This window comes from Aythya fuligula, chromosome 3, assembly GCF_009819795.1.
Source record: "Aythya fuligula isolate bAytFul2 chromosome 3, bAytFul2.pri, whole genome shotgun sequence".
Classification (NCBI taxonomy): domain Eukaryota; kingdom Metazoa; phylum Chordata; class Aves; order Anseriformes; family Anatidae; genus Aythya; species Aythya fuligula.
In genome coordinates this window covers 77,257,129-77,275,295 of record NC_045561.1, presented here as the reverse complement: position 1 = coordinate 77,275,295, position 18,167 = coordinate 77,257,129, and the positions used below count along the sequence as shown (strand labels likewise).

Below are 18,167 nucleotides of genomic sequence, written 5' to 3'. Positions count from 1 at the left end.
GCCAGAGACTCTGTTGAGTCTTAATGGCTTTATTGGGCACCTGTAATGGCCTGTATATTTCTACCACTGTAAGCAAGCAGTGCTATGCAAGCTTGATTTAATTCTGTTTTTGTTGGTGGTGGTCATTTGTTTTATAATATCCTGGTTTTGACACAATTAGGACAGTAGGAAGAAAAAAAAAAAAAAAAAAAAACATAAATGTATATAGCAGTAACATAATATCTATGTCACAGGTGAGGATTTTTTTTTTAGAGGAGGTGGCATAGCAAGGGCATGTAAATACTGTACTAACTCTTCTTGTTTCTCTTCTAACAAGGCAGTTCTTAGCTAAGGGATTTATTGGTATACAGCATGATTAAAATGAGTCAGTCATTCTCGGAGACTCTAATCCCTAACCTGGGAACTTTTATATCTGTTTGTAATTTTTGTCCAACATTGAGTCTATTTTTATTGTGTGTTGGAGCTACCAATTGAGCATTTGAGCTTTAAAAATTTAGAAAATGTAGTAAAAAGAATATTTACCTTCCAAAGGTAATTCTGAGAACATAAAAAACTAATCCTGGCAAACAAGTAGAGATACAGGAAAAATGCTTAGTAAAAGGATGTGTTTTTTTTTCTGATTCGTAGTCAACATATGTTACCATATAGCAGCTGCAGGTCAGAAAAACCTGTTCTTGACTTGAAAAGCAGATATAGCTTAATTTAAATCAGAATAATTATTCAAGTCATTTATTGTTATGATTTTTGTCCACGTGTATTCTGTGTGCATGTATATATAGCTATAACTGATAATTTAACTTTATTGTATATAATTATGAATATGAATATAATAAAGTCATGGCTGTGCTATAATTTTGAAGCACTTACCTAATTTTATTAAAAGAATGCATCTGATATTTCCCTGTGTTAAGATTAGTTTGATATGGATAAATAAACTCTACATTGTTTTCAGAAATCCATAAAGCGAAACCAGAGAGACATGAAAAACGAACTCCAAAAGGTAACATTATTTTTTTGTCTGTTTACTTACATGTATGTTTATAATATACACTGTATTTGCCAACTACATATTTTATCCCTGTTTTATTATAGAAGCACTCAGAAGCACTGTGGTTCTCACAGTCTAAAAATAACTAAAATTTAATGTATGCCTTAACATTAACAAATAATGCCATTTTATATTTGTTGGGCTATATTGTAAAGACACATTCATAATAAGATTATCCTGTCCATACTTATCCAGGAGTCTTTTTGTTGCAAAGGTGCAAGAACATAGAGTGCTGATGAACTTCCTCTAGTGCAAAACACATGAAGTGTGTTCGGCAAGGAAGAAAACAAATTTATAGGCCAGTGAGTGCCATCAAAGTTAGGAAGTGCTAGTTAAGAGGGAGCCAGGTGTGTATCAAAGATAAGAAAACCTCCACTATAAGAACCTACTCTCTTTCAGAGTGTTTAATCTCCTCTAACTGGCACTTCCCAAAATTCACAGAGGAACTGTTTTGGACTGGTTTTCAGAGGTCAGGTAAACAAAGAAGCTTCCTGAGTTATTTGCAGATTTTTTATTTATTTATTTTGTCTAATAAAACCTCCTCTGGAAAGATTAGGATACACAAAATCTGATGAGCATCTCAGTGATGCACCAGTGTCGTGCTTAGTAATTATAGGAGGAAGCAAGAAGGAAGCTTATTAAAAATAATGTGTATATACATACACTCTCCCTCATAAAATTACATTCATTTTATATATATATTTCTTTCTAGTATTTTACAGCTCTAGTGCTAGGTTTCCAGGGTCATCTGAAGTACCCAGAATTGTTTCCCAACTATTTAATAAATCATGTACCTTGGAAATAAATTTTTTAGGGTATCAGTGGGCTAGTTGGTCAATAATGAACTAAAATTCATTAGCAAAGTATCCCAGATAGGGAGTTTTCAAGCACGGTAAAAAAACACAAATGAAGTTGCAGCCTTGACCAAATCAGCCTCCTGTATACTATTCCATCTGTACAGAAATACTTTGCTTTACATAGAAAAACATTAAAGTGACAAAGATGATCACAAAGATGTTATAAGATGCTAGGGAAAAAAAAGCACTCAGGTGTCATTAGTTTATGAGTATGCCCTTTATGAGTATGCCTTATAAGGCAGTCTTTAATTAGACAATCAATTGCTGAAGTGCAAGACAAATGACAAATATGTATATATATATATATTTATATATATATATATATATACATATAGGTATATATATATATATACCTATATATATATATATATAGGTGTTTGGTTGTGTTATTTTGTTGTTTTGTTTTGTGTGTGTGTTTTGTTTTGTTTTGTTTTGTTTTGTTTTTTCAAGGGGGAGATGGGGAGGGTCTCATACTTCATAGAATTATAGAATCACAGAATGGTTTGGGTTGGAAGAGACCTTAAAGACCATCCAAACCCCCTGCCACAGGCCAGGACAACTTCCACTAGACCAGGTTGCCCAAAGCACCATCCAGCCTGGCCTTGAACATACTATATATATTTCTGCTTATATTTAGTCCTCATATATATATTTTCCTCATATATATATTTCTGCTTATATTTAGTCCTCAAAATGCACTTTGCATGCAGTAGGAACAGTTACAAGAAAACATTCTGTCTGACCTCAATATGGGGATGCTGGACTTATAAAAATAATTTTAGACATATTTTTTAGTAGTCAAACCCTCTGAAGTCCCAATAGGGAAGCTGCATCCATAAGCCTCATTTTGAAAAGGCTGTACCAAAATATCAGCAACAGGTGCAATGAATGGAATTTCCAGATAGAACTGGCTAAAATTATAAGGAAGTTTCTTAAGAGTATTAAAAGCCAGGCAGATTTGTACCCTAATCTTTGCCTATAATTAAATATTTTGATAAACTACTAATAATGAAGTGTATTTCCATGATTGCACTTAGTCAACTTTGAAAAGCAGAAATACACTGAGAACTGATTCAACAAAACATTTTTTCATTCTTAAGAGCAGTGAAATTTTGTGATTACATGTATGTGTTAAGCATAAATTCACTACAAAATAGGGTCTTTACAATTTGGTATTGGATGCATTAGCATTTCCACAAGGGCCAATAGCACCCTGAGCTGTGTGAGCAGGAGCATGGCCTGCCCATGGAAGCAGGTGATTATCACTCATAATGCAGCATTCATGAGACCGCTTCTAGATACCATGGCCTCCCAGGCAAAGACATGGATAAACTGGGGTGATCTCAGTATGGAGCCCCTGACATGATGGGGGTTGGAGCAGTTGTCCTGAAAGGAGAGGCTGTGGACCGGGGCTGGCCTAGGAGCAGCCTGGAGCAGGCTGAGAGGTGGTGGAGAGGAAGGAGCCAGAGACACGAGGAGGCTCAGCTGTACTAAGCAAGATTCAGGTGGGATACAGGGAGAAACTTTCTCCCCATGGCACGGGCTGCCCAGGAAGGCCACTCTGGAAGAGTCCTTGGGGTTTCCAGCCTGAGCCCCACACAGCCCAGCCTGGCCTCAGTGCTGAGCCTGCTGCATGGGGGCTTTCGCAGTGCCCAGCCAGCCACAGCTGTCCTGCAATTCCTGCAATATAATGATATATACTGCTTTTGCAAGACTTTAAGAGCTACAGATGAAGGCACCGTTTAAGATGTAGGTGCTATAGCTTTTATTACTGTTGCTGCCAATGAATAAGAGGTAACTATCCGATATTTCAGCAAGAGGGAAGAACAATAACAGAATATATTGAGATAAATATATATAAGAGTGTAATTTCTGTCAAAGAGAAAACCTAATGATAACCCAAATGGACTGAGAAAAGAATTTCTAATTCTTATGGAAAATAGATATTAGCAATACAATGAAATAACCTGTACCATTGGAATAAAAATAGCTCACAGACTTTGAGAAGTCATGGCAAAAGGTTCAAAACTGTCATTAAAGTATACATTCATCAACAATCTTCATAAACTTCACTTACACTAAGAATAAGAATTCCTCACACTAAAGTCAACGTAACATCATCACAACGCTGAAAAAGGTACTGTGATTTTTCCTGTATGTACTTCACTAATACATTGCTGTTGGAGTGAGGGATGGAAGAAGACAATGTGATGATGAAATGCTACCTCTCAGAGTCATATATTAAAACACACACACACACACACACACACACACACACACAAAAAAAAAAAAGACTGTGATTTCAGCAAAGACACTCATGTGCCTCTGAAATTAGTACTATCCTCTCTGGTATTGGCAGAAAGTATCTCTGAATTTGACCTGATTTCACAAATATATTTCAGTCATTTCCAAACTATTTCACTTACTATGCATAGCACATACCTGTCTCTCCTACCCTAATCACAGTAGGGCTGTACAAGTAATGCAAATATTACAGAGTAAAGCTGGCTATGTTTTGGCATATGGGTAAATTATATGATCATGAAGACAAATATAAAGTGTCCATATAATTTAATTTTATGTAAATATATGGTATTTGAGACAAATAAATAGGTAAAAGGAGTTGGCCCATACAAATCTACAGTGTACCAGAAACCCAAAATAAGTTGACAAGATTAGCAAGTAAAGTAGCATATTTAGGCTTGATGCAGGGGCTGTCTGTCTTGATTTCTAGACTTATGACTACAGATTCATCTGAGGCCACTATAAACTAGGTTACATGGGTACTGGTAGCAATACAGCTGCAGCATTTCAGGCACAGCTGTCAAGTATCAGTTCAGCCACATGGGCTGAGAGAAGCCCAGAGTAAAGCCAATGCTTGCAGGTAATTTGACCATCACCAGTAGCTGGCAAACTCAAACGTCAGTTCAGATGGGTGTAATGCCCTCTGACTGCTGCAGTTAAATCTAACTTTAAATTGTATTGTAACGCACAGGAAATTGTCTTGCTCTTACATAGGCATTTAAACCTAGTGTTGAAGGGCTAGATCCATCTTACAGTTTGGTGCTGCAGAGCACGTGCATGCCTGGTGCCATTTGGGGCAGGTGTGGCCAAGTTCCAGGCAAGCTTCTTCCCTCTTTACAGGTAATTGAAGTGGTTTGTAATGAATGCAGATGCCTTCACAGTTCCTAAATTGCTGGGATTTCCTTGGAATATTGTTTAGGACCTGGAAGTTTGTGCCCCTTTGCAGATCAAGCACACTCCCCACCCCCCCTTTTTTTTTTTTTATGGAGGATTCTTTCAAGAAGGATTAAGTTATAGCCATCTAAGGTTACTCAGCTTCTGAATAGAAGTATCTACTCAGAGATTTAATGTTGTCTGACTAATGCATTCTAACTTCATTGTATTAGTTCATTTATCTTAACTTTTGTGAGTGCTGCTCTGTGGACAGGCACTTAGCTGGAGCAAGCAACCTCTACTGCATGCATTATGCACCCATCACATAGCTTTATGCTAAGCAATGGACTTACTCAGCTGAAAACTTTTTACTTAGCTTAGATGTGGAATTAGTTCCTCCTTATTACATCCCTTTGAAGTTCCTTTTTTTTTTTTTTTTTTGGGGGGGCGGCAGTGGGGTTGGAAATGTTATCAAATACTCTATCTCAAACACTTTAATTAAAAAAAATAAATCTCATCCCCAATCACTGTCTTCCATTCCATTTGATGCAAATCAAATATAGCACTAGATGACTAAAATTTGGAAAATATCACATATATACTATGCTTGTTGTTTTAAATTTTATGTGAAGTAAACAGAAATATTCTTATTTGATTAAATTCAGAATACCTTGTTAAATTACCTTAAAATTTTCCATTATAAACTCCTATTTTAGATTATTTATAAATTTAACGCACTCCAGTAATGAAGGATGAATTTTTTCATGCTTGGCTTTTTGCCTCTGGCTGAATTTTCATTCAAAGTCATATAAAAATGTTTCAGCAATTTCCAAAATCTAGGTTAGTGAAAATTAGGTTAGAGTATTATATTTTTTCCAATGCTAATAACAGTTCATTCTGAACTTATGCTTTTTATTGGTATTTGCAAGCAAGTCCAAGCAAATTCCTTTAAGCTGTGAGAAAATTTTAACTTAGGCAATTGTTATGAAAGCAAATGCATTGTTATTTTTCTCTGGATGAACCCAATATGCTATTAAAAAAATAAAATAAAAGAGATGATCTTTTAATAACTTAGTATGTCATAAAGCAAATAAAATGGTTGAATTAAAATTAGTTGAGCAGTTTTATCTTCAGCATTTTTCAGTTGAAGAGTGCTTGATTTAGAAAAAGAAATATGTACTTTCTTTTATTTTTTATATATGCAAAAATATTTGCATTAATTCTAGGTTGTTTCCCCAAAACATGGCTATATGGCTAGCCTGCCTTATTTCTAATTCCAACTTAATTCTTTCCTCTAAGCTCTGGGAACTTTAAAAAGTGCATGCATTAAGCCCTTTACAACAGAATAGATATCCAGGTGACTAAATCTGGAAAAGATCTGTAGACGGTGAAGTAATTTACATGAGAGAGTTTTCAGAATGACATATAAAGCTGAACATGAAAGCATTTGAAGGGGAGAATACAGAGTTAATGTAGAAAAGAAAAATCATATTAAAGTTTGTCAGATCAAAAGCTTCAATGGACTTTGGCGTCCCTGGGGCACTTTGATTGAAGATGTAAAAATGGCCAGTCATCACAGCTGTGAAACATGAATCCTTTAATTTTTGGCAACACCTGCCCTTTATAGATAAGGTTCTACCCCAAAGCCATAGCTCTTGACAGTATCCATATGAGGTAATGGTAATTTTATATTAAAGTCTGAGATTAGCAAACTCTGAAGCTTTGGTGATATCAACACCCAGAATAGGGCTCTTGGATCCACCTTCAGCCTATCATGGGAAAGAGACAAATAGTTCATGCTTTTGCCAGCCTAGTCTCTGCTTATCCACATTCCAGGCTTCCTGCCCAGATATGTCAAGCTTGTTTTATTTCTCAAGAAGGAGCCAACTGATCTCTTTGTGTTTTTACCTTGGAGTCTGCACAAATATTAATATTTCTTTACATTTGTGTCCTCTGTAAGTTTTTGATGACTTGAAGTAACCTTAAATTGTCCACTTTAATGTCTGCTGAGATTCAGTACATACCCCTCCTCCCCACAACACACACACACATACACACAAAAAACAACAACAACAAAACTTTTTAAAGGGTGGTTTGCCTCCCTTACACAAGTTTGATGTTCAATGGCTAAAAGACAGTTTTCTTATTGCCAGTTTATTGTTGCACATTTCAGCTATATTTTTTGACATAGTGACTATAAGGACTGTCCAATGTGTTCATGTTTAACAACCATTAACCATCACAGAACTATTTGCAAAAATCTGCTGCTGTCCCATCCAAAATTGACAATGCAGACTTGAAATATGTTGCACAGTTCTTGCACTTGTTAATACAGATGCAAACAATAAGACCATGTTAAGAGCACGTTACAGTTTCTCATACAATTCACAGTTCAAGTTCTACAGAATATACTGAGAGAGCAGAGTGTTTTTTCTTGGTATGCTACTAGATGTCCTAAAGCAAGTGGTTAACTTAAAGTCTGTCATTCACGCAATAATATTCATTCAATGTTATTGCTTGTGTGTTCTTCACAGCCTCTTTTTTTTTTCTTTTCTTTTTTTTTTTTTAAAAAAAAAGTGTAAATTAGCTGTCCAGATTCCTTAAAAGCTTTGAAAAATCTCCTTGCAATCTCTTTCTTATGTTCTGCTAATTGTTATCAACAATGATTTGCCTGTTATGATTGGAAATGTATTTGGATAATGCAAACACATTTACCAATGTAATGAAATTATGGAAAGTTTATAATGATATTTTCTTAAAGACATAGATCTATTTTTTAATGAAGAAATATTTAGCCAACAAAAAATATGCTTGCACATCTATGAAGTTACATTTGCTGCAAAGCTGATGAAATTAATGTATATAAAAATTTCACTGTATTTGTGTATAAAACTTGCAGTTGTCTTTAATCAGGATTGTGTCTTCTGTGGTTTACTTGTTGACAGAAACTTGAGCATTGCAAAGAAAATATTTTCTCCCTTAAATTAACAAAAAATGCTGGTCTTTTAGAAGTGGAGATTGGCAAGGAAAGTGCCTATCTAAATAACTGGGATATGGAATATAACCATGTCCATAAATATGGTCTAAAAGTTGAGTGGAAAACAGAGTCCACAAGGATTCAAATTTGCCTGCTGCCAGCAGGACATGTAGTTGACTGTCCTTGAAACAGCTGTTCTTTCTTAAGATACACTTTTAATAAAAGAAATGTAGTCCTGTAAATCCATCCTATGGCTGAAGCAACATCTAAAAAAAAAAAAAAAAAAAAAAACACAGAAAGCAATATGCTAACCATTTATTTATTTTGTTAAGAATAAATCTAAATAAAATAAATAAATAAAATAAAAATATAATAATTATTTACATATTTATTTATATATTTATAAATATATATAAATATATATATTATATAAATATAAAATATTTATATAATAAATATATAAATATTTATATATAATAAATAAAATAAAAAATAAATAAAATAAAATAAAATAAAATAAAAGCAATGCTCTCAAGGACTGAAAATAATTTAATCCATCAGAAGTCTTAGGGTCAGGGTGCCTGTGTAATGGGACCAAACCAGATTGCACAGATTAAGGTTGCTGAATAATCTTTTATGTTGCCAAAATATTGTCCAACATTTTAAGACTGTTTAGAGTAAATAATATTTCTCCTGGACCCGGAATTAAATATTGACATTGAGAAGCTCTATACAAGATCTAGTGTCTGTTACTCAGCCAAAATTTTACAGAATTTTTCTTTAATTATTTTGGTGGAGTAATAAGTGTAATACATAATACCTGGAGATTATGGATTTACTGTTTCTTTTTTTTTTTTTTTCCTAGTAATTCACAGAGACAAATCTGAAAAACAAGAAAAAATTGAAAAGAAGGAACCCATAAAAGGTATGTATTTAGCATTTGATACTTCTGTTTGTTTGTTTTACCAGTGGATTAAAACAGTCTGATCTATTGACTCTCAGACCCATTTGGAAAACCCAGTTATGGATGGAGGAGATTTTATGAAAACTACCCAGAAGGGGAATGAGGATTTTAAAAGCACTTTAGATCCATCACTCTGCAGAAAGACTAAAGTTATATTCATAAATTAATGAATAAGTTTGTACTTTATTATTAACTTTTAATAAAAGAGATGCCTAGAGCATAAACAGGTGTCTTTTTATTCTTCTTGAATAAATCTAAGAATAATATTAATCTTTGGGCACATTCCAGAACATAATGTAATGACTAAATTATATCATACAGGGCATGGCCACTTGAGGTGTTCCACTTCAGAGACCTGATTTTAAAAAAACATTTATCCGAGACTCAGAGGTGCTGGGGGAGAGTGTTAGAGAGGATTTGATAATTTTCTTTTGGTGTATGCCAACAACAAATTACAGGCTATCTATTGTAGGAGTCAACTTCCTTTCCACCCACGACTCATGAAAATGTTGCCTAGAGCCACCATTTAGTTTGCTTCTTGTGAGGCATTTTTGGCAAAAATGGTATTTTGTTGAAACATACCTACTTGTCAAAACACTTCAAGATTTCTACGAACATTTCCTTTACATAAAAGTTTGATTAATGAAGTCTCAGACTGGAGGAAGAAACCAATTCAGGAAGAACAAATCAACCAAAAGAAGGAAAGATTCAATATTCAACCACAGTTGATTTATTTCAGACCGTCTTGTAACTGAAGTGAACGTACACCTTCTTAAATCTGTGATTGACTAGGCCTTTTTAGTTGTCTCTGGTTGGACCTTTTGCATTTTATATCAATAATTTAAAATAACAAGACTGACTCTAGAGGTTAATGAGAGGCACGTAAGTTCAGGTTTCTATGAGACTGAAAATTTATTACTAGAAAATGGAGTGGTTTTAACAAGGGACTATTATTCTGAGATTTGCCAAAATGATAGAGTAGAGATTATAATGTCCCATATTGTAACATGAGTGTGTCATTAAGACTTGCGTTCTTTAGTAGAAAACTTGGGAGAATCTTTGATTTGCTTTGACATGAGAAGAAATTTTAATGTTTTGGAATGTTTCAAAGAACAAGAAAAAACATATCCCAAGCAAATGAAGAATAATAATTATAACTCTTAATAACGCCAGCTGTCTACCCGACATTACTTGTGTCTAGATGTTATCTCAAGATGAATGTATTAGTTTTTTTTAGTGAACTGTTGCTACAATTACTGCTAAAATGCTACTGCAGGTAGAGTTTCCCTGTAATCACTGTAGTAAGATTACTTTCAGACTATATAATATATTTTAAAATTTTGGTTGTGGATGTGTCTTTCTAAGGCCAATTTCATTGTGGTGTGCCTGAGAAACCCAAAATCTTTACTGAGTCCCTGTATTTCAAATGTTTATTTTCTACTTTTGAAACGTTCATTTTTCAGGTTTGGCATATAGAGTAAGTAACCCTTATTCTAACTTCTAATCAACTTATGTGATGAAGTTTAGGAAAGTTATCTAATGACATAGAGAAAGTACCCTTAGAAATGACTCAGTCGGATATGTCAGGATCTCACTTTGAGGTGTTTCATTACCGTATTGGTAAAATTAATAATAATAATAATAATAGTGAGAGCTTGAATGCTCCTTGCTCTTCTACTTTTGCTTCCAGTCAGACATGGAACTCATGGTACTGTGAAAAATCTTCCTTGTTTTATCCTGTTTGACAAAAGAGTTTTACTAAACTGGAATGAAATCCCCACAGGAGATAGAGTAAAAGCTAGCCTGTAGTTTCATGGGTGATTTTTCTGAAGTGCTGTTAAATCCTCATGCTTGTTTTCCATTATCTTGAAAATTATTGTCTAAAATCCTAAGAAAGGTGAGTGGAAAATATTATATGAATGGACGGATAGCATAATGCAATTTTCATTGTCAAAATGCTAGTTTTTATTTTGAAGCTAATTATGGCTTTGGGATCATCGTTTGCCAGGAACTGATCTCAACCAGTGTCTGTTACTAGCTATCCATATCCGTTACTAGCTATCCATATCCATTGCTAGTTATCCACCTCAAGCCAGCTGGCAAGTGACAGAGACATGTGCATGTGACATTCTTATACTCCAGGACTGACAAGTCCAACTCCAGTTCTAACAAGCCTCTGCCTCATAGAAAATGGGGTGGTCCAGGTGATGTCCTAATTCTAGTATAGGCAGCAGCATTTGCTATGAGCTCTGCCTTTGTCCTTGACAGTTTTCCGGAAAACTGCCTTCAGGAACAGGCGATTGCAAGCGAGGTTCTTACTGTAGTAAACAGCTGGGGAATGGTACCATGGCTTGAAACATAAGCAGTAACTTGTTAGTCACAGTTGTCTGCTAATAACCATGTATGATGCGTGCAGTATAGAAGTGCATGAGATAGCTCAAGAATAACACAGCTTGTCATTTCATCTCCTATGGTTTAACTTGGTATAATTGTTTCTGATTCTTACGTTTGTTTCACAATGGTGGTGGGATTTTTAGACATATGAATGCATTTCTTCTTTCCTAGTGACACATAAAGACAAAACAGAACGGCAAGAGAAACCTGAAAAAAAGGAGAAGCATACAGGTATAAATTTCATATCAGGATTTATGTTGTAATTTGGGGTACCTCAGGACTAATGTCTTCTTCACTTCCATTTATGTATCTTCTTGACTGGAAAAATGACTGGAACTTTATTAGTAAAAAATGTGATGTAGAGAAAAGGGTTTTAGACATACAGACTGACTAGCATTTTGTAGACCTTCTAGATTTTTTGTTTGTTTGGATTGGTTTGTTGTAGTTGTTGTTGGCTTGTGTTGTTTGTTTTTGTCTTTTGTGTGTGTGTGTGTTTTTGTTTTGTTTTGAGAGGGAGAGATCATAGATAATATATTTTGTACTCTGGATGAGTATAATCTCACAATGATTTCTGAGTATTTCCAACATTCACAACATTCAAATATGATTTCTAAGAAAATACGGTCATCCAGGAAAAACACCTAACATGAAAAGAGAAAATGTAATGAAGCAAGCCATGTTTAAAAAAAAAAAAAGTATATTAATATTAATAATGGTACTGACCAGGGCTGTTTCATAGATATGGAATTCTGAATTATGGAACAAAGGGCAGGACTAATCCTTTAAGTAGTTAAATATTCTCTCAGTAGTTGCAATAAATAGGTATCTAGCACAGCTTTATCTTTAACAATTCTAACTTTCTTTTGAAACATCAGCACAAGCTTGGAGAGTAAGTAGCAATGCTCATGCATACACTTTTGTGTTCTTAGTGTAAACTCATATGGCAGAGTCAAATAGGCAGATGAATGTTTTTACACGCCTGGTACTGGTAGGGTACCTCAATGCATATGAATTTGTATAAATGTCATTTCTTCACACCTGTGGACAGGTTACTGTGTAAACATTAACCAGCAAAAAAATTAGATCAGAGCCCACACTAGAAAATATTTCAGACTACACATCACTCAGTGACTATTGCACAACTCAAGTGTACTCTAAAACCTGAGCCAGAACTCTAGTCACTATAGTGTACTTTATTTCAATTTGTAAAGTAGAAATTAAAAGCAAACAAAAAGCCCCAAAGAGTATTAGTTATAATGCCATTGCAATTACATTTGTAATTAATTATAGTGTTTAATCATTCGTAGCCAGAAAAACTGTTAGTTATTATGTAGAGTTCAGAAAGTCCTTCAGAAATAAACCAAAGTAATAAACAAGAAAACTCAAAAATAATAATGAACAAAAGTGAACCATTAAACAAAAATAGTAAACAACATAAATACTCCTGACTTTTTCTTTCTTGACTACATTCTTTCATGGTATCACAGTATTGTCAGAAAGGCCATTCCTCCCTCAGCTGATGACAGACCTCAGCGATGGCACATGAGCCTTTGAAAGTTCTGGTCATGAGTCTTGACATCAGCATCAGATAGTGGCAGCTGATTCAGTCTTTCTGTTTCTTTCCATGTCTAGTCATGGTGACTAGATTATTCTTATGTTTCTTCTCCTTTTTCTTACACAGCTGCAACATTTCTTATTTTTAATAACCATTAATATTGTTGTTGTTTATTTCTAGCTATTCACAAAGAGAAATCTGAAAAGCCAGAAAAACACGAAAAGAAAGCACCTTCTAAAGGTAATGCTGAGTATTATTGGATTTTGTACAATTTTAGATTTTTATCACTTATATAGTTTGGAAGATTGTGAGGATGAGAATTTAAAGTTTAAAACTCTTCTAGTCCCCACTATACAGTCATTGAGTGCTCTCACTTTTGCTTGAGCAGTTCTTAATCAGCCTCTGAGTGAAGTCTTGAACAGCTTTTATTACTTTCTCTGTTCTCTTGTTTTGCAGAGTTAATTATAAATCATTCTTGTGCAGCTACAGAAATAAATAAAGGCAAGGGAACGACCCATGACTATTATATTTGCAGTCTTTGATGTTTGCTTCCTCCACAATAAGATTCAGTAATTTGCCTACAGAGAAGGCTTTGTCATGTGTAGCAGTGTTCAGTCTAGTTGATGGAGTGCAAGACTGTATATTGTCTCTCAGTCTGTGTCTTCCACCATACCTTCATTCCCCTGCCTTTATTTTTTGTAGTTTTTTCATTTCAGTACATGATTTGTATTATCTTCCACAGCTGAAGTGCCTTTGGTTAAGATTTACATGTCTACTAATTATTACATATATTCTGAAGCATTATCATGTACGAGAGCTCATTCCCAGTGTTCTGACTGATAATTCCATCTTTAGCCATGATTTGGACAGGGAGATTTAAAAATCCATTCATTTCCAATCCATTTACCTGTTGTGTCATTTTTTAAGACTAAAAATTATTATTGAGTGATTTTTTGGTTTTGGTTGGTTGGTTGTTCCCTCTGGAGTTTTCCTTTTTCTCTTTTTTTTTTTGTTTGTTTGTTTTGTTTTTGTTTGTTTTTTGTTTTTTTGTTTTGTTTTGTGTTTCTTACATGCATCTCTTTTTGGAAACCAGATATTTCCATAACGAAGTTAGATTCTAGTCTTTGTCTTGTACTTTTACTCAGTTAAATCACGAATAAATACTATGCAGTGTATCTAATATCAGTCTTTTATGGCATTCAAATTGATGATGATGGGGCACATGAATTAATTAGGTTTGATTTGAATCTGTTCAGACAATATAGATTCAAATGTACAAATAAGGCTTTATTGGACTTTATCTTACTCTAAGTAGAAATGTGAAAACAGTAAGCAGGAGAGAAGAAAGAGAGAAAATGGAACAAAGACTAGTCTTAAAGACTTAAAATAACCTGAAGGACAGCCATCATCCAGTTTGTCTTTAAAATTAATATTTGGAAGATTCTTTTACTTTCAGTGTATAACCTGAAAGTGTAGGATTTTTTTTTTTTTTTTTATACATAAAGTGAAATCACACTGAAATAAGCTTGAGAAAATAAATATATCTTCTGAGAATCACTGAGATGCTTCTAACAAGCAGCCAGTCTGTTTATCCATTAATCTTCTGCTAGCTAACTAAATAATCGCTAATGGTTTTAATGTATTTAAAGTAGCCATGAATCTGATCACTAGCCCGACATTTTTGTGAAGAATTAGTCTTCTTGCTCCTTTGTCCACTATTACAGCTAGGGAGATTGCTGCTGCAATCTATGATATCTAGGCTTGCTACCCTGTGTTGAGTAGTTCCTAAGCAATATGAATCCCCATGGGTAGACAGTGCTCTACAACAATCACCACCTTTGCTGCTTTTTAAGGCACATTTATGCCCATAATGTGATGATCTATCCATTGCCAGGTTAACCTCCATCTTGTCTGGGTTCTGCCCCAAACTGTATAAGCTACTAGGAGGATAGGGCAGCCATTTCAACCTTTTCAAGTCCCCTAGGAAATGAGGATTCTCTAGTCCAGGCCAATTCGAGTGAACAGACATACCGTCTGCTGCTGTCAGCTACTTCCCTCATAATCAGGAGATTTTTCTTTATGCCCAATAAAAAAAGACTTAGTCCCTGCTAAAGGCTCCAGAAAACTTCAGTGATATGAATGCTGTTTGAAGACACCATCTAAGAAACATCTATCTTATAAAAACAAAAACAAACTTCATTATCAGTCCATATAGGTAGCAATTCAAAGCTGGGATTCAGTTAAAGGGGATGTTGCTTTTATGCAGTTAGCACTTGAAAGAAGTGTAATTAACTGTCAAGGCTGTTTTGCTCCAGCAATATGTCCATACCAACCATGAGAGGAAAACTAGAAGTCACGACATATAGTTTTGGCACCTTTTCTGGGACATACCAGTGTGTGTTTACACAGTGTATCCTGTGCAGACATGAACTCACTCAGGCTGGACCGTGAAGCGAGCACCAGATTTGTGGCCGTGCTTGTAGTGAGCCCAAGCTAAACCCCTTTTTGTGAGACTAGTATAGTCACTCAGCTTCCTGTTGGCTTGAGCGGAGGAAGAACAAGCCTGTGTCTGCTCAGAGCTTGAGCAGAGCAAGTTTGTATAATTTGGAATATATAGTGTAAACATTCCCTAAATATCCCCAGAACTGTGCAACTGACTTGGTTTATGATTAAGTTATTTTAAACAGATATTTTGAAGCTTTTGACCCTTGTGAATCTGAGAAAAAGAAGACATTTACAGGGAAAAATAATAATAATAATAATAATGAATTGTATACTTCCACAGAAGTTTTTGTGTTTTAGCAATATTTTCTCATTTGTTTGTTTTTTCCTAATATACAATTGTACTTATTTCTAGTAATTCAAAAAGACAAACCTGAAAGACATGAAAAAGCTGAAAAGAAAACTCCTCCCAAAGGTATTTATTTCTCTTTCCTCCCTCCTTCCCTCCTTCCTTCCTTCCCTCCTTCCTTCCTTCCCTCCTTCCTTCCTTCCTTCCTTCCTTCCTTCCTTCCTTCCTTCCTTCCTTCCTTCCTTCCTTCCTTCCTTCCTTCCTTCCTTCCTTCCTTCCTTCTCTCCTCTCCTTCTTTCTTCCTTTTTTATTTTTTTTAATTAATAAATTTAAATTCATAAATTTTATTTTATCAGAGCAGAGTATGTGTGTGAAATAATGTGTATGAAAAATCTGCTACATGACACTATAATTTGAAATAATCAAAATCTCTTTAGAACATCCAGGGATTAGTTCTATGGATAATCCCTTTTAAACCTGTTGAAATTTCAGATTGGAATTAAAGTAGAGATATGAACTTCCATTACCCTGAAAAAAAAAGTAGATTATGACATACACATTTTTTTCTATAACTAGTTAAGGAACTTCTTTCTTCATTGTCCAACAGTATATTTGGTCATGTCATAGCTTTGTTTGAAAGTAGGAATTATACCTGTCCATTATATCTGTTTTCTGTATGTTTTCTGTTTCAGAATTGGTAGAGCTACTCAGTTTATATGTAGCTAAAATCAGTCTGGTCAGCCTAGTGACTTGATAAAAATACAAGTCCAGAGGCTTATAGAAGATGTGGATTTTGTAGCACTAGAGTTTTCCATCAAGGCTGGAGACATTTAAAGCTATGAAGAAAATATATTTGTGAACACAACACAAATATGTTTTGTTTAAAACATATTGAATTATTTTAATCTACTGTTGGATTTTCCACTAAAGTGAACTGGAAACATAATGCCAGAATCCATGTCTCAGATGAGAAAAAGCAACTGATCTATAAAGGTGGAAGGGAAAGTCTATGTCTCACCAACCTCCGTGTAGTGTCAACCACTGACATTATAGAATTTGATAATTCTGCTTAGAAAATTCGCTCTACTGCAGGGCCATTTAGTGGTCTGTCTCAGACTAATCTTTCAAACTGGGGAACTGGTGTGGAGAAAGACTCAAGAACATAAGACTCCTTGGTCAAAGGCCTAGAGTTAATACATAAAAATGACCCTTACAAACAACTGTGCTTTAAATCAACTATACTTACAGCTTACAACAGTTTTGCTCTGAATTTTAAAGTTCTTCATATTTAGTAGTCAGGTTTTAATATGCTTGCTTTATCACCAACATTTGTTCCCCTAGCTTATGCCATAAAAGTTAGCATGTTGTCATTAGATTACTGTTGTTTACTGTAGCCTATTACCTAGTATCAGCCAAAAACTTGGTACAAGACTGAAGACAAAACGTGTGTATCTAACATTATCTAACATATCTAACATATCTGTTTGGCTTGGAGGAATTATAGTTTTCATCAGATCCAAGCAAGTTGTTGATGATGAAAGAATGCTTCTTAGTAATTGCACAATATAAAATAAACAATATTATTAAAATATTATTAATATATTATAATAATATTATATAATATTATTGAAATATTATTAAATTATATATATATTAAATATAGTTAATATATAGCTAATATATTTAATATATATTAAATATATTAACTATATATAAAATATATTAAATTATATATTTATAATATTATTAAAATAAAATAATATTATTTTGAGGGAAATGGATGACACAAAGTTTTTTCTTGATTACCTGCAGAGGAGAAGAAAGTAAAGAGCACCAAAGTGGAAACAAAAGTTAAAAAGGAAGTGAAGGATGGAAAAGGAGAAGCAAAGATGCCTGAGAAGGTCAAGCAGACAGAGACTAAAACAACAGAAGTTGGGTTAATAAAGGCCAAACCGAAAGTTAAGGAGGAGAAGGCACTTCAGACTGTAACTAAATCGGAAAAGAAAGGTAAACAAAACCAGGAGGAAGCAGATGAAGATATTAAAAAGGTAGTAGGAAAGAAGGAAAGAGAATGAAGTTAGACCTAACAAGGACCAAAGTCCACCCATGACAAAGAAAAGAGCAGTACAAATAAATTCCAGATGAATCTCAGATTTCTAAATGGAAACTATAAGGAATAAAATAAGTTTAAATAACTGGAATGTTCTAACTGTAATGGCTAAAGATTCATTTTACATTGTTCAGTTTGCATCCTACTTTACCAAGTACCAGTGTCTCTTCAGATAGGCTGGAGTCTTCATGGATTTTCTCAGAAGAATCTTATGCAGTCTATTGCAAGCCAAGTTACTTTGGAAAATGCCTACGGTCCAAAGACCTGTTGGAAATTATGTTTTTTTTTTCTACA

General features: G+C 34.3%; 1 protein-coding gene across 1 annotated transcript in view; it reads left to right on the top strand.

Annotated features, from left to right (window-relative positions):
- TRDN (triadin) overlaps positions 1–17,838 on the top strand; it is a 47,728-nt gene extending 29,890 nt beyond the window's left edge. The window contains exons 4-9 of the mRNA XM_032184471.1: positions 953–1,000; positions 8,925–8,984; positions 11,589–11,648; positions 13,153–13,212; positions 15,830–15,889; positions 17,576–17,838. Coding sequence (XP_032040362.1) covers positions 953–1,000; positions 8,925–8,984; positions 11,589–11,648; positions 13,153–13,212; positions 15,830–15,889; positions 17,576–17,838 — 551 coding nt within the window. The remainder of the gene's footprint in view (positions 1–952; positions 1,001–8,924; positions 8,985–11,588; positions 11,649–13,152; positions 13,213–15,829; positions 15,890–17,575) is intronic.
- Positions 17,839–18,167: the final 329 nt, after the last annotated feature.